General features: G+C 35.5%; 1 protein-coding gene across 3 annotated transcripts in view; it reads right to left on the bottom strand.

Moving 5' to 3' along the window:
• Window positions 1-14,216, bottom strand: part of SENP6 (SUMO specific peptidase 6) — a 66,691-nt gene that overhangs the window by 33,140 nt on the left and 19,335 nt on the right. For all 3 annotated transcript variants that reach the window (XM_042822817.1, XM_042822908.1, XM_042822983.1), the window contains exons 3-5: window positions 9,579-9,642; window positions 8,353-8,495; window positions 3,741-3,842 (exon numbers count right to left, since the gene is read on the bottom strand). In XM_042822817.1, coding sequence (XP_042678751.1) covers window positions 3,741-3,842; window positions 8,353-8,495; window positions 9,579-9,642 — 309 coding nt within the window. The remainder of the gene's footprint in view (window positions 1-3,740; window positions 3,843-8,352; window positions 8,496-9,578; window positions 9,643-14,216) is intronic.

The following is a 14,216-nucleotide window of genomic DNA, read 5'->3' as shown; positions in this document are numbered from 1 at the left end:
GCACATCACTAAATTCAAAAGTTACTAGATGTAAGCTATAACAGTTTCACTGCCTCCTGTACTCACTGCACTAGCTTTCAAATGAGCATTATTATTATTATTCACAGCATTTTTGCAATAGTAACTATAAATGCACAAACAAGAATTACTTCACAGAAAGCAAAGGTCAGTAGGCTAAATGCTACTTGCCCCCTTTTCAGTGTATAAAATTTAATTCTGAACAAATTCTGAAGAAAAAAAAACCACATACAATCTGTAGAATGCCTGGTATTCTGGGAAGAGAGTAAAAGGAATTAAAAAACTATTTGAACACGTAATGTTTGAGAAGATGGGATGATCAGTAAATGCTGCAGTTAAGTGGCTTAAAAATATCACAACTGGAGGTTGACTTTACAAACTTTTGGGTAGATCACATCTGAGTTTATGAATCCAGTTAGATCCAAACCACCTCCAAACGTAGCCATTTTCCAGTATCTTTATATTCTTGGCACAGCAAATGTGTAGCTTGGATTAACTGTTTGCAAGTACAATACAGGCACTGTAAAGAATGGTAAGTGATAAAGAAACTGAAAGATTGCAGAAAAAATATACTGCACACTGTCATTACACTAAATGCCTCACCTGCTTGTTTTAAAATCCCCTATTAATATAATGCATTGAAAAAAATATCTCCATTTTGCATCTTAGAACGATTAAGAGATGGCAATCCTCAGCAGAGCCCAGAATCGTACAAGCAGTGTCCCCACAAATTGCTCCATGCAAGTCGTGCATTAAGACTGGTTAGACATGCTGTACATAGCACGCTCTTCCAATGCCAAGTCTTAGAGAAAGTCAGTCAATAGCGTTAGACAGAACTATGAGTCCATTAAATGAAGCAACATCTGTTTGAACCAACCACAACACCAGCTATATCTGAAAATCTCTTGCATCAGAAGTGAATAAAGTTCAATTTCATCCCAAGATTCCACTGGAAAAAATATGAATAATATTTATCAAAATATTATTTTGAAATGCTCCTTTTTTTTTGTATTGAAATCACATATTTGAAATATCAGCGCAACAGATATTCAGCTAGCATTTAAATTAACATGCATGTGCAATCAAGTCAGAGGAAAAGATGAGAAACACAGCACATATCACAGAAGCTCCAAATTCAACTCCGTGGGGTTTCACAATTAGAATGCCCTATGTGACCCCACTCAAGGAACCGTACGATTCAGTCATGTCAGCGCCAGAGACAAAACCTACTCAGAAGTAATTTGTTCTTATTTTTATTTTACCAATTCAGTAACTCAATACAGATTTAAGAACAATATGTTAGGTTTGTTAAAATTTTCTTCTTCATAACGAAATTGATCAAGGAAAAAATCTAGAAACAAAACTTCGTCAACACCTGTAAATTTACACAAGAAAAAAATAACACCTTAGAACTGTTTCCACGCTACCAACTTTCTCTGTCTTGATCTACCTGGAATTTTACAACTGGTTACGTTTTCTGCACATATTCCTTTCTAGTAACTACCATTTTCTAACTCATAAATATAGACCTTCCAGATTAAGCAGCATTAGGAACCTCTTGCCTTAGGGGAAAAACGGTATGGCATGAGCCCATCTTCTATCTGCTAACTCATAAATAGATTTAGAAGCATTCGAAGAGTCGTCAGTCGAGTCAACTGGCAAAAGATAATGAAATTAAAAATCCTCTGGAAAGCTCACCCTTAAATTCTAAATACAAATCAGTCGGATAACACTGATCTGCGATTCCCCAGTTGCAAAACATTACTTAGAATTTTTATGACTATTTCCCACCTCTGAGAGACCAAAAACATTCTTGACAATAAGCATTAATTATGTGGAGTTAATGTAAATGAAGTAAAATAACAATGCCAGAAGTACATTTATTTAGAAACAACCAATATGATTTTTACCAATTACTTCATGCGGTATTCAACTTGCTTATATTACGTGTTAGTTTTCTCTCTGTATGTCACACATACAAGGTCACTACTTTCTTTTCCTCCCACATTATGTTAAAAGCTTATTAAAAAACCAACACATCTCTCATTGGTGCAAAAAGGCAGGTAGGCAAGTCAAATATCCCCTTATGATTAAGATCAAGGCATTCTGGCCAGATTCAGCCCTTTTAAATTTAAGCAATGAATTCAACAGCCCAAACAAATCAGCCATCAAACATCTTTGAACTGCAAAAGAGGAAAAAAGAGGCACTACTCAGAAATCTACACACTGATGGTGCCTCAGGGATGTCAGGTAAGACAAATCCATCTCCATAGGTCGCTTTGAAAAACCATTTCATAACAGAAGTTTAATCAGTACGCTAACGTTGTTAGGGACAAGAGCTCTCTCATGCGGTTTTCTATCCACTTTAAGTAATTCTGATTAGCTTTTATACCTCAATTATTTTTTTTTAAAGGAAGAAAAGGAAAAATGAAGGGTAATTGCATAAACGTTTAAAGATGCCTCATGCTTTTCTCAACAGGATGTTGAACAAAACTGTTCTAAAAAGGACTGCATATAACAAGAGCATAGGTGGTGCAGTCTAAATCGTACTGTCAACATAAACATTGTCCTCTGATTTAATTCCCAGGAAAAACTCTACCAATCCTCTTCAGAGACCCTTGCCTCACGGTGATGTTAAGTAGAAAAAAGCCATGACATTACTGCTGCATCCGCTACTACTGAGAACTAAAGGGAAGTGTCTGTGCTGTTTGCCCTTTACAGGCCACAGCGTAGGTAGAAATGGAAGGATGCAACAATGGTGTATGTTCTCAGAGACTGAAATGTAAAATCCATTCTTGGTTTGCTTCCTCAGTGCCACATTACCCTCTGCACTTGGATCACATCACTCATTCACATTTGTACACGGTCTCTGTTATTCTGAAGACAGATGTGAAAATGAGGGAAGTGGTACAAAAAATAGGACGATGCCCACATATGATCTTCATGACCCCAAAAATTTACACACATACACAAAGGATAAAAAAAAAAAAAAAAAAAGGGCAGAAAAATGAGGTTACAAAATGCTGAGGTCAGTGGAGATTCATAAAACCCATAAAAGGGGCTTCGAATGGACAAATTTTAGAAGAAAATTTCTTAATGCTCCTATGTTAGCTCATATGTTTGTGAAGATGTTTGCATATGAGAAGTCCGAAATACTCGTATTATTAAAAATGTGGTATGCTCTGAGTTTTCAAAATAACAATGTTTAAATCAACATTGTTGAGTAAAATCCTGTAGTTTTATATAATCTATTCCAACAGACATTAATAAGTGTAAAATTTCACTTCTGTGAACTGGACCAGTTTATACATTTTATGCTGTATTTAAAGATATGACCATCACATCTATTGCTTAATCGTTAAGTAGGCCTTACACAGCCAGAATTTTCTTTGAAATATTATTTGATTATCACATTGCCAGTTACATTAAATCCTACTGCATGCTATGTCTATTTCAAAGTATCTTCTCAACGTATTTTCATCAGGTATTCTCCTACTGAATGTTTGTCAGCATGCTTTAGCATCAGTAACCTCTAAGAAGTTATGCAATGAGTTATAAACAATAAGCTTCATTAATTGAGATCAAGGTTCACGCTCAAGTATGCACCACGTAATTATGTTTCCTTAAAACACTTCACAGCATAAGGAAAACAATTATGTACAAAACCAGAAATAACTTCCTACAACAGGAACACCTGGATAAACAAATCCACTTAGTCCTACCTTTGGGCTGCTGTTTTTACTCCTGTTGTCTGTGCATGCGCATGGTGAAAGCGTCTACCATGTACCACAGTTACAGGACAAGACACATTCTGAGCATTTTCACTGCAAAAGTACAGAAAAAACGGTTTAAGAAAAGATTCAGTTGGGGTTTTTCTTGTTTGTTTTTTGTTTTTACAGCGCTTACAGTTAAAAATTGTGCTGCCCTACTTTTACAATAGTCACATAAAAACAATCAACAAATTACTGAATCATTCTGAATCAATAATGTCATTTGTTAGCTTATATTCAGTAGTCATAAAAGCATTAGATCGCAGAATAAAACAGACAGATAAGAATGCTCATCTTTTTCCCCCTGAGAAGGTTAACATTTTTTTTAATCAAATTTTATCACTATTCAAAACACCTGTGAACCAGCTCTCCTTTGCTCCATCTCCTCACTCCAATACTGTCTTTTTGAAATGAGATATAAGCATTTATAATTAACTTAATTTTCCCATCTACACATTTTTCAAAGACAAAGCATTTAATGCAATCAAGAAGATTTATACTGCATAACATATAAGCAGACTGAACTGTATGTTTGGGAAGTTCTCAGATATCACTACTCCTTAGGGAAAGCAAACACAGCAGATGTGTGGCAGTAAGATGGCTGGTAGCTGGAACAACGCACCACAGCTCAAAAAGAAAAGACGCTGCTGAACTATCCTGACAGGGCTCTGCGCAGAAGTAGTATATTCCCCAATATTCTTTACTATTTCTTCATTTTCCTCATTTATTAAAAGCCTTTCAAGGCTTTAATCTCATTATCACATAAACCAGGTAATTCTGAAGGGACACCTCCCTCTTATAATTTTTTTTAAAAGGAGATACAAAGAAACAATTTTCTGTCTGATAAATGATTAACACGATAGTCCTGTGAAGACAACTATTAACCTGTACACTTCTACTACAGAACACATAATATTGCATTTAAAATGTTTAAAAAGTCATGCAATTTGCAACAGGTTGCATGCTGATAACACTAATTGCTTCAAATTATGGAAACATAGCTTAGATTTAGGTTGTAAAATTACTTGGACGTTTTTACTGTACTAAATAAAGGAACATGAAAAAGCATTCCAATTGATTAAAAATATTTATCAGAAGTATTATTCAGCTAAATATTCATCTTGTAATGAAAAAATCAGGAAATAGTAAGGCCTAGATTTTCCAACAAAACTGCAAATCAATTCCTAATCCTTCCTTTTTATCCCCCAAAAGATGAAGATGAAGAAGAAACTCCTCATTTTAATTTTTTAAATTTATTTTTAGCTTTTTTCATTTATACCAAATATCGTAAGAAAAATTAGATGCTTTCCAAGCATTTCTGAATGACTGTAGCATAACGTGACTGTTAGAATCTCACTGATCATAACAGAACTGTGCATATAACAGAACAAGACCTACCTCAACCAACCAAATGGTAAAACATCACATTGAATCATCATCATCATGGAAGTAAAGATAAATACTTTCCCACAAACCTCTAAGCCAAGACTGCACGTTGTCTAGACCAATTTACAGCCAACCTTCAGTTTAGTTCACCTGAGAAATATAATCCTGACAGCAGCCTGTTCTAAATACTTGACCATCTCTCAGATCCTCCCTGACTTTAGGTTTCTCTCCAGAATCTCTCTTCATTATGAAGAGATACTAGACAAGAAAACACAGGGAGAATGCAGGAACTTCTTCTCAAATGCTAAAGAGTTGCACGGTTTAAAACTAGCAAGTAAAACTTGAAACATTCATTATGTTTCATGATTTTATCTGTTGTATCTGAGCTTTGCCGAACTATCATGATTTGGAGACTTCCAGTCTTCTGTTTCCGCAGCAGATAAAGCCATTTAGCAATGCTTCTGCTTTGTGCCTCACACTCCAGTAGTGAGACACTCCCTGTAGGCACTGGAAGAGAACATCACAGTCTGCTGGGTGATCAGATTTGAGTCAAAGCAGACTGTTCTAGATGGTACACTTAATCGTTTCATATGGAGTCAGATATCTTTCCATGCAGGACAGCTGTAAAATACTATTCTGCTCTATGATCTTAGTCTTAGAATAGAACATAATCAGTACAGACAGAATCATCAGAGAATTTCATCAGAAATGTAGCAAGTTGCAGCACAGCCACAACCAAACAGAAATTGCCTTTGCAAGCTTCAGCACAGCTTCAAGAAAATCACAGAACATTGAAACTTGTCAGAAAGTATGTCCAAAGAACAAACGTTCTAGAAATCTCAAAGTTAGACTACAATGACAACACCGCATCACTTAAGAGTCTAGGCGCTGAAGAAAACCAGGTTACACTATCACATTAGATCAGCTGATCCTGCTAGCTTGGGAACATCGCAGATTAAGAAGTCAAAGCACAGAGAAATCTTGCACTGACAACAAGGGATAGATCTAGAAGTAACCGAGCACAGCATTTCAGAAACACAGAACAATATTACAGACTACATTAATTCTGCTGGTCATTGAATAAATTCAACTAAACATTACCAAAAAGAAAATCTAAGGGTTTTCATCATGAGAACCTTTGATGTAAGTTATTAAAAACTGGCAAAGAAATGAGCAATCCAAAATGAGATCTTACAACAAATTAAAAAAAAAAAAAAAGCAGCTAAATTAGGGTTTGATATTAAATTTGTTTAAAACACATGCCTTGTTGTACAACACCAAACAACAGGTAAAAACTATGGGTTGGTTTAAAATATCCTTCATGCAAGTAGAGCTGCTTAAGGAAAATTTCTTCTCATTAGCTCTGCATCCTTCTATCCTTACCATCTTCCTATCCCTCATTTCCTGAATTTTAGGAAATACTAACAGACAATAATACTAATATTACTGAGTCACACTCTCAGTAATCTTAATGAAAACCACCAATATGAAGTTTTCAATTCTTACTCTGCAGACAAGGTTCTCAGGCATCTGATCTTCTTGAACTTCATCTAGCAGCTTAACTGCATTACCAATCCTTGAAACTTTCTTTAGTCCAGTCATTCAAACACAGACCTGATCACTAGTAAGCACCTTTCATGATACACCCTCAAAGCTAACACATCACCCAATCTTCACCACAGCAGCTGGATCACAAACCTTCAGTTATTGAGGATTCTGTTGGATTACAAAAGACGTAACACTATCACAGTTACAGTACTGAATTGAGGCAATGGCTTGCAGTATACTCACATTTCCAAGCAAACTGATTTTGCAAAATTCAAATAGGAGTCAGTAGACAACGATCAGTAATACCAGTGTTAATCAAAAGTCAATTGTTTACATCAGTCACAACGGCCGACTCCTATCCCTTCTTTCCCAATAAATTCATCCATTAATAACTGTTTCTTAAGGAGAAGGTGGATATTTATACTTTCCACGTAACTTCGTGCAGCTCAGTAGTAGGCAAAAGGTGGTTGCTGGCTTTCAAAACAGAAGATGGGATCTTTCGGTAAGGTGACACACGTCCAACAGATTTAACTTTTTTTAGTTGAGTTTTCTAAATTTTCTGGTTTTAGGTTTATAGTAGTATCTGTCAATGGAAGGTAGATCCAACACAAACAACGGAATGTTGGAATTAAATGCTGAGCACTTCAGCAACTATTTATCCACATGCATTTATTTTTTTAATTTCAGTTACGGAAGAAACTTCAGGATCCCTAAGAATTGTTTTTTTTTGTTTACTAATTTGTATTTTCTTTGATAAAAAAATAAGAAATGAATTTAAGACCATACACATTCTACAGAAGAACTAAATTAGGGACTTGCATAACAATTGGTTAAGATATTGTGTAAGCTGTCACAATGTTGCTGAACTCCAACAAGACAGATTAACATATGTAAATAGGTTACAGTTACAACGTTAAGACAAAAAGCCTTTATTTTGCAGAAAATATCTGTAATTCATGCATTCATTCTTCTGTAAGAATCTGAAGGATCAGTTCAGACTGGAAATTCAGGATTTGTTCCCTATACATCAGGTTCAATGGAAGAGCAGGAGAGCACACACATCACACTACAAATGTAGGATTTACTTTCTGAAGTGACTCTGTCGTAAGTCCCACTAAGCAATGATGCACTACGCCTCATATAATTACATACACATTAAATATCTGATGACTGGCAAAGTTATAGCTGGATAAGGATCTATTCATTCCTGCAAAAGTAACCACACCAAGAGTAATCTAGCAATATGAAATTCTTCCAGAGAAATTACATGAACGTATCACTTTCTGTTACACATTAAATTAAGTGATCAGTCATATAAGACATTAGAAATACTCTTCTGTCAGCACTGTATAGAGGATAACAATAGTTCATTCAGACAACACTGGTAAAGCACCAACAAATGCAAAAGCTCTCACTTTATTTTAATCTTTTTCACTGTTTTACTAGTGTGCTTTACTAAGATTTCAGAAGAAAAATGATCTACTCTTCTGTCTTTGTTCAGAAGTGCAGAACAGTGTAGTTTCTTTATATGCACAGAAGATAATGTAATCATACTACAAGTTGTCTTCACTTGTCATTAATTTTTATCAGTGATTAAGTAGTTAAGTACACAGAAAACTCAATGCAGTACCTCAGTTTCTTGCTATTTCCCATCATGTTGAGGCCAATTGCATTCCCTTTAAAAGGTCTCAAGCTTGCAGCTTTGCCTCGCCTCGCGTATGTTTTTATGGAATCACCACTGATGCCGACAGCTCCAGGCCGACAACGAAAGGACTGTAACAACAGAATTCATGTGCATGACAATACAATACTTGTATAAAAAGTAAAAAAGTAAAAACAAAACTTATTATATTTATAGAAATACTACTTTGGCTTCATTTTCAGATCGCTTTGACAAAATTTTATGCACAATCTACCCAGAAGCCAATTTGAACGGAAGTCTTGCTTTTAACTTCTTAGAAATTCTTCTGAAGTTCACTGTACAAACATGATTGACTGTAGAGTTCTCCTCTATGTAATTTTTCATCCTGGAGAACAGAATTCTACAACAAGTCCTCTAGTTATTCTTTTCCAGACAGCCTATTTATTAAATATTTTACATGTGAAACAGCTTTATGCCTCTCAGATGAACATGAAAAAATATACACAACAAAGCTAACCTGCTTCATATCTAGAATGCTGGCACCAAAGTTGTATGCACACCTTAGATACAAGGTATGTCACCTTTCAGATGCAGAATAATGGGAAAGGCATGTTTTGAGAAAACTGAAATTCAGTGAGACAAACAAAACAAAAAGACTTTTCCAGAAGGTCTCCCATTCCAATGACAAGGGAAGTCATTGGATACAATCACCCTCAAATTTGCATCTGTCTCACAGAACCAAGAAGTGTAAAAGAAACTCTAATGTCTGAAATAATTCATTTTCTGTAAATGTAGTAAAATGCTCTTAACTAGTGGGATTCCTTGCTAAATAAAACAGTGATACTTTCAAAGCATTATGAACCATCCCTGCAGTAATAAGCTATTTCAAAAAACACAAAAAGCATGAGTTCTGCCTGTATATACACATGTATGCATAGAAAATTGGAAATTTGATATTAAAATAAGCTCACTAATGAAAATTGTCTAAACTTAAAATTCGTTATTCATGTTATTTTCAGAACACTCTAACAACTAAGGATCTCCAGGCTGAATAGGAAACAAAAAGCATGCAGATAAACAAGTTGAGCATACAGGCTGCCGAATCAACACGAACTTTCACTTTGCAACAATGGACAAATGACTATGCAACATTGTTTCAAAAACTAGCAAGCTCTGAAGATACCTCTTCACTATGAGATAAACCCAGTACTTACCTTTCTTTCTTCATTTGGACCGAAGGGCCCATCACTGTCATCTATGCTGAGCAGATTTGCCTCACTAGATGATGATAGGCGTGGGAGAAAAAAACAAACAAATGTTGTAAAGCAACAGAGTATAAGCAAAACATTTTAATCACACAAAGGTCTTCTTTTTTTCCTCTTATCTTTTAAATACAAATGCATATACACGCCCAAAACAGCAGGAACATTAAAGTGGGCAATGTAATTATCAGGATATATTATGGGAACTTAAACTTGAAGCCTACATTGAACTAATTCCGGAATAGCAAACTTAAAGGACATTACTAATTCAAAACAGAGAATGCTATTGAAACTTCACTACTGTCATAGTAATTTTATTGACATCATGAAACATTCTATATAAACCTTGAGTCAAGTATTAAACTAGAAAATATACCATTATTTTGTTCATAAACAGAATGGTTTAAAACACAAAACTTCACAATGCTTCAGGAGAACAACTTGTGTAACAAATTATTATCACATAGCAATTACTGTCAAATTATGTCCTCCTAAAAACAGCACATTCCATTTGACTCATCCATTCATTAAAATGTTTCTTTAGTAATTCGGCATCCATAATCTTCAAAAACTGCAATGGAGAGCAGCTAGATTAGGCTAACAATTCTTGCTTCCAAGAGAAGCAACCTGTTCAACACCATCCCTGGTAAATTTATTCCTCTCTCAGCTGCAACAAAAAACAACTTTTATCCAAGTGGTTCCTAATTAAGAACAGACAGGCAGAAATCACATAAGATTAGATGCAGATATGTCAAAAAACTCAAAGAACATCTACAGCTTGTCATGAAGATGAAAAACAGTGATGGAGACAGGGGAAATATTCTTGGCTGCAGGTATGACGTCCTGACCATCACGTACATAGTGACTATTTCTAGCCTCCGTGTCAAAAGAAAGTAACAAACTGCAAAAGAACATTGGAAAAAAAAATCCTTAAATCAGACTGAGCAGAGTAACTCTTCTGATGCAACTAAGATGACATAGCTAGAAAAATATTTGGAATTGGATGTTTTTAAAGAACCAATATTTTTAGATTTTAAGGAATGCGAAGTATAAGCAACAGTAACAGAAAGAAAGGCTGTTTCTTCAGAGAGCAGAATACACAGCAACTGAGTAATGTCTATTTGCTCACGTACCACATGCTTGCACTCGCTTGGTTAAAAGATGTAATTTATACAGACAGAGGAAAAAAAACATACAGCACTCTTACATATCACGCAACAACATTTCAACGCTACTAAAATGAAACCTCAGTGGTCCTCCTGTGAGTTTATGTCTTCATATTTGATCTCTTTTCAGACAGGAAACAACAGATGAATATTTTCACATTAGAACAATCATTTCTAACTACATTATACTTCATAATAAATGAAAGTTAAGCCTTTACTAAAATTAAGAAAAAAAATCAGAATTATGTAATTTAGGTGAACTCCAAGAAGTCAATTCAAAATTATGCACTAATATTTAGGCACTGAACAAGAAAAAAAGATGTTCTACTCCTCTTTAATCACTTCTCATTTGTTTACTGTTTAAAACCATCAAGAATCATGCAATAGCCAATTAGGCAGCTCAGTTTAATAGAACATACTTCTACTTCCAATTCTGAGAATCAGAAGTTGATTTCTGATGCTGTGCCAATAAGCTACAACAATATTTTCATCAACAGTAGAATCACAAAACGGCTGAGGTTGGCAGAGATCTCTGGGTTCACCTGGCCCAATCCCTGCCCAGGCAGGGACACCCAGAGCAGAATGCCCAGAAAGTATCCAAGAGGCTTCAGAAGACTACCAAGGAGGAGACTCCACAGCCTCTGAGAAGCCTGGGCCAGCGCTTTGTCATTTGCACAGCACAGAAGTGCTTCCTTATATTTAGACAGATCCTCCGGTGTTCCAGTTTTGTGCCTGCTGTCTTTTGGGCCATCCCTGAGCATCACTAAAAAAATACTGGCTCCATCCTCTTTGCACCTCACTTTAGGTATTTCTAGACACTGCTGAGGTCTGAGCAGCGCTGAGTAGAGGGAAAGAATCACCTCCCTACACCTACAATGCTTTGTCTAACACAGCCCAGGATGCCATTAGCTTTCCACGTGCACAACTTGGTGTCCACTAGGATTCCCAGGTCAGTTTCTGCCAGGCTGCCCTCCAGCTGTGCAGCCCCCAGTATACACAGGTGCCTCGGGCTGTTCCTCTTTGCTTCTGTGTGATCTCCAAGTATAAAGCAACAGAAGTTTCAAGTCATCTGCTATCATCCTGACTGACACTCTAACTAGATCAAATCTAGTACATCATCACAGTTTCTGTTGTTTCAGGTGGGGTGAAGATGTTCTGCAGGCATTTACTTCGGGATAAGAAACTCGTCAAACGCCATTTTCATTCTCTTTAACTTAGCTCCAAACGAAATATCACCTCTAGCAGCATTTTAAAAATGTATATATTCTGTTTTGAGTGATGGTGCTATTTTTCCAAAACCTCTTCATTTTATAGAAGTTTGTATTCCTGAATATGAGATCATTGCTTGACATCTTACCATGACGACACAGCCCATGTAACTCTCCACATAAGTTAAATGGTACACTTTTAAATACTGCACGTATACTAAAAATTGCTTCGGTATAAAGTCCTTAGCCACATATTTTGTGTTGATCTCAGTGAAGAAAGAATGAAAGCTGCCACTGAGTACTACCTAACAATATCAGCACAGACCCCATTCTTAATTCTTAAATCACATCCGTGTTCTAAGCATTGGAATGGTACTCTTGGGCTAGTCCAAAATAAACTTTATGTCTGTCATTACCACCGCAAAAACCTGTGACACAATCAGATGCTAAAATGCCAGGGTTTCAACAAGCAACAGAAACATCTAGGTGCTTGTTTCAGATTTATAGCTTTTTCCTTACAGATATGCAGTAAGCTAAAAGCACTGCCAGTAAACATTAGCATAACCAATACAAGGGACATTAAAAGAATCCAAAGAATTACTGCTTGGCATGGTCAAGACAGGGGTTGGGGGGAACAACAAAGCTTTATTCTGGACACAATTATATGAACTCAAGTTGCCAATCTTTGAAATGTTTTGCTAAGTGTGAAAGGTTGTTTAAAAAGAACTGACAAATTATTGTCAAACTGCTTCCTAAAGATTCTGACAAAATACTGACAGATGTTATACGAAGTAAAAACATATCAGGAACGCAAAACTCAAAACTGCTCAAAGTGAAGCTTATAATGCCAATCACAAAACAAATAAAACAAACAAAAAGAAGCAGAAAACAATCAAAGAGTTTGTTTTTAACCAAAAATAAATACTTGGGCAGTTTAAAAGGTACAGCTGCCTGAAGTTTGTTTGTAAGAGGATGGCTGGCCAAAAAAGGCAGGATCTTCAGTTGAAAGCGATTTTCAGATGCTCTTTTACCTATACTACCAGTAAGGTTTTGCATAATTCACAGATATAAAAAAGAACTACTAATGTTGAGTAGCAGCACTTCTATACTGGCTAGAGGAAAACTGTTCTATCATACAGAACATTTTAAAGGACTGAGAAATCATTCAGGAATGCCGTTATATAAAACATATGTTCAACAATCAGGTATTCAAATGTCATTTTTTAAATAAAAAGCATTACTACTCTATGCACATCTCATTTTGTGTTAAGTCAATATCAACTGGAGATGGAAAACAGCAGTAAATGACTACAAGAAGAAACTGGGATACTTACAAATGAGAGCTATTTTTGAGGACAAGTAAAATGCAAATGCTAACTCTGCATATGCATTTGCTGCCATCACACTTGAAATGTATTACTGTGCACTTGAAATCATGTTTGCTTTTATAAAACTAAAACGTCTTTAGTTTGAAAACCTTTCAAAAAATTCTTTTTAACTTCTCACACAGTTCTCTGGACATACCTTATAACTCACAATTAAACGAACCCCTGTACTGATGACTGAATGACTGAAATGCTACATTTCTTACATTTTTTTTAATTATAGCTTGCTGCTGCAGCCTAAGTGGTTATGTGACTGTATTCCTACCTCCTTTCTGCACACAATATTCAGCAGAGTATTACCTACTAAAATACTACTCTATAGCAGTCTCTTGAGGTTATTAAAGAGGTCAAACTATAGACCCATGTAAGAATTACTTTTGTACTTAACCACCGGACTCAGCTTCTCCTCATGACAGAACTATAGCTTTTTAAACTTACAGATTTAAACTTCAAATATCTAAGAAAGAAATAAACACATTCTTCACACATGGAACTTGCTGTTCTTTTAATAAATTATTAGATTTTTTTAGAAATGAATACTTATTGAATGAGAAAGCATACCAGTAACAACAAAATGTTAAAGGGACAGGATTTATTCTAACTATACAGATAGTATTTAACTTTTTGGAAAAATGCAAACATACTAAGTAAAGAAATAAATGACAAGGGAACAAAAATTTATACTGTGAGGTAAACAAGGGAGGAAAAAAAAATCTTTTAAGCTTAGTTTTTTAAATACCTTACTCATAACTGTGAAGTACTGAACGATATCACCAGTATAAGCTCTAACGACTGTTTCCTCAGTTTGCACGCAATGCATTTCCTGTCTGA

The sequence above is a fragment of the Centrocercus urophasianus genome, unplaced genomic scaffold (assembly GCF_019232065.1).
Source record: "Centrocercus urophasianus isolate 14NV4802_14NV808 unplaced genomic scaffold, USGS_Curo_1.0 seq_10, whole genome shotgun sequence".
Classification (NCBI taxonomy): domain Eukaryota; kingdom Metazoa; phylum Chordata; class Aves; order Galliformes; family Phasianidae; genus Centrocercus; species Centrocercus urophasianus.
This window is presented reverse-complemented; position numbering and strand designations above follow the sequence as displayed.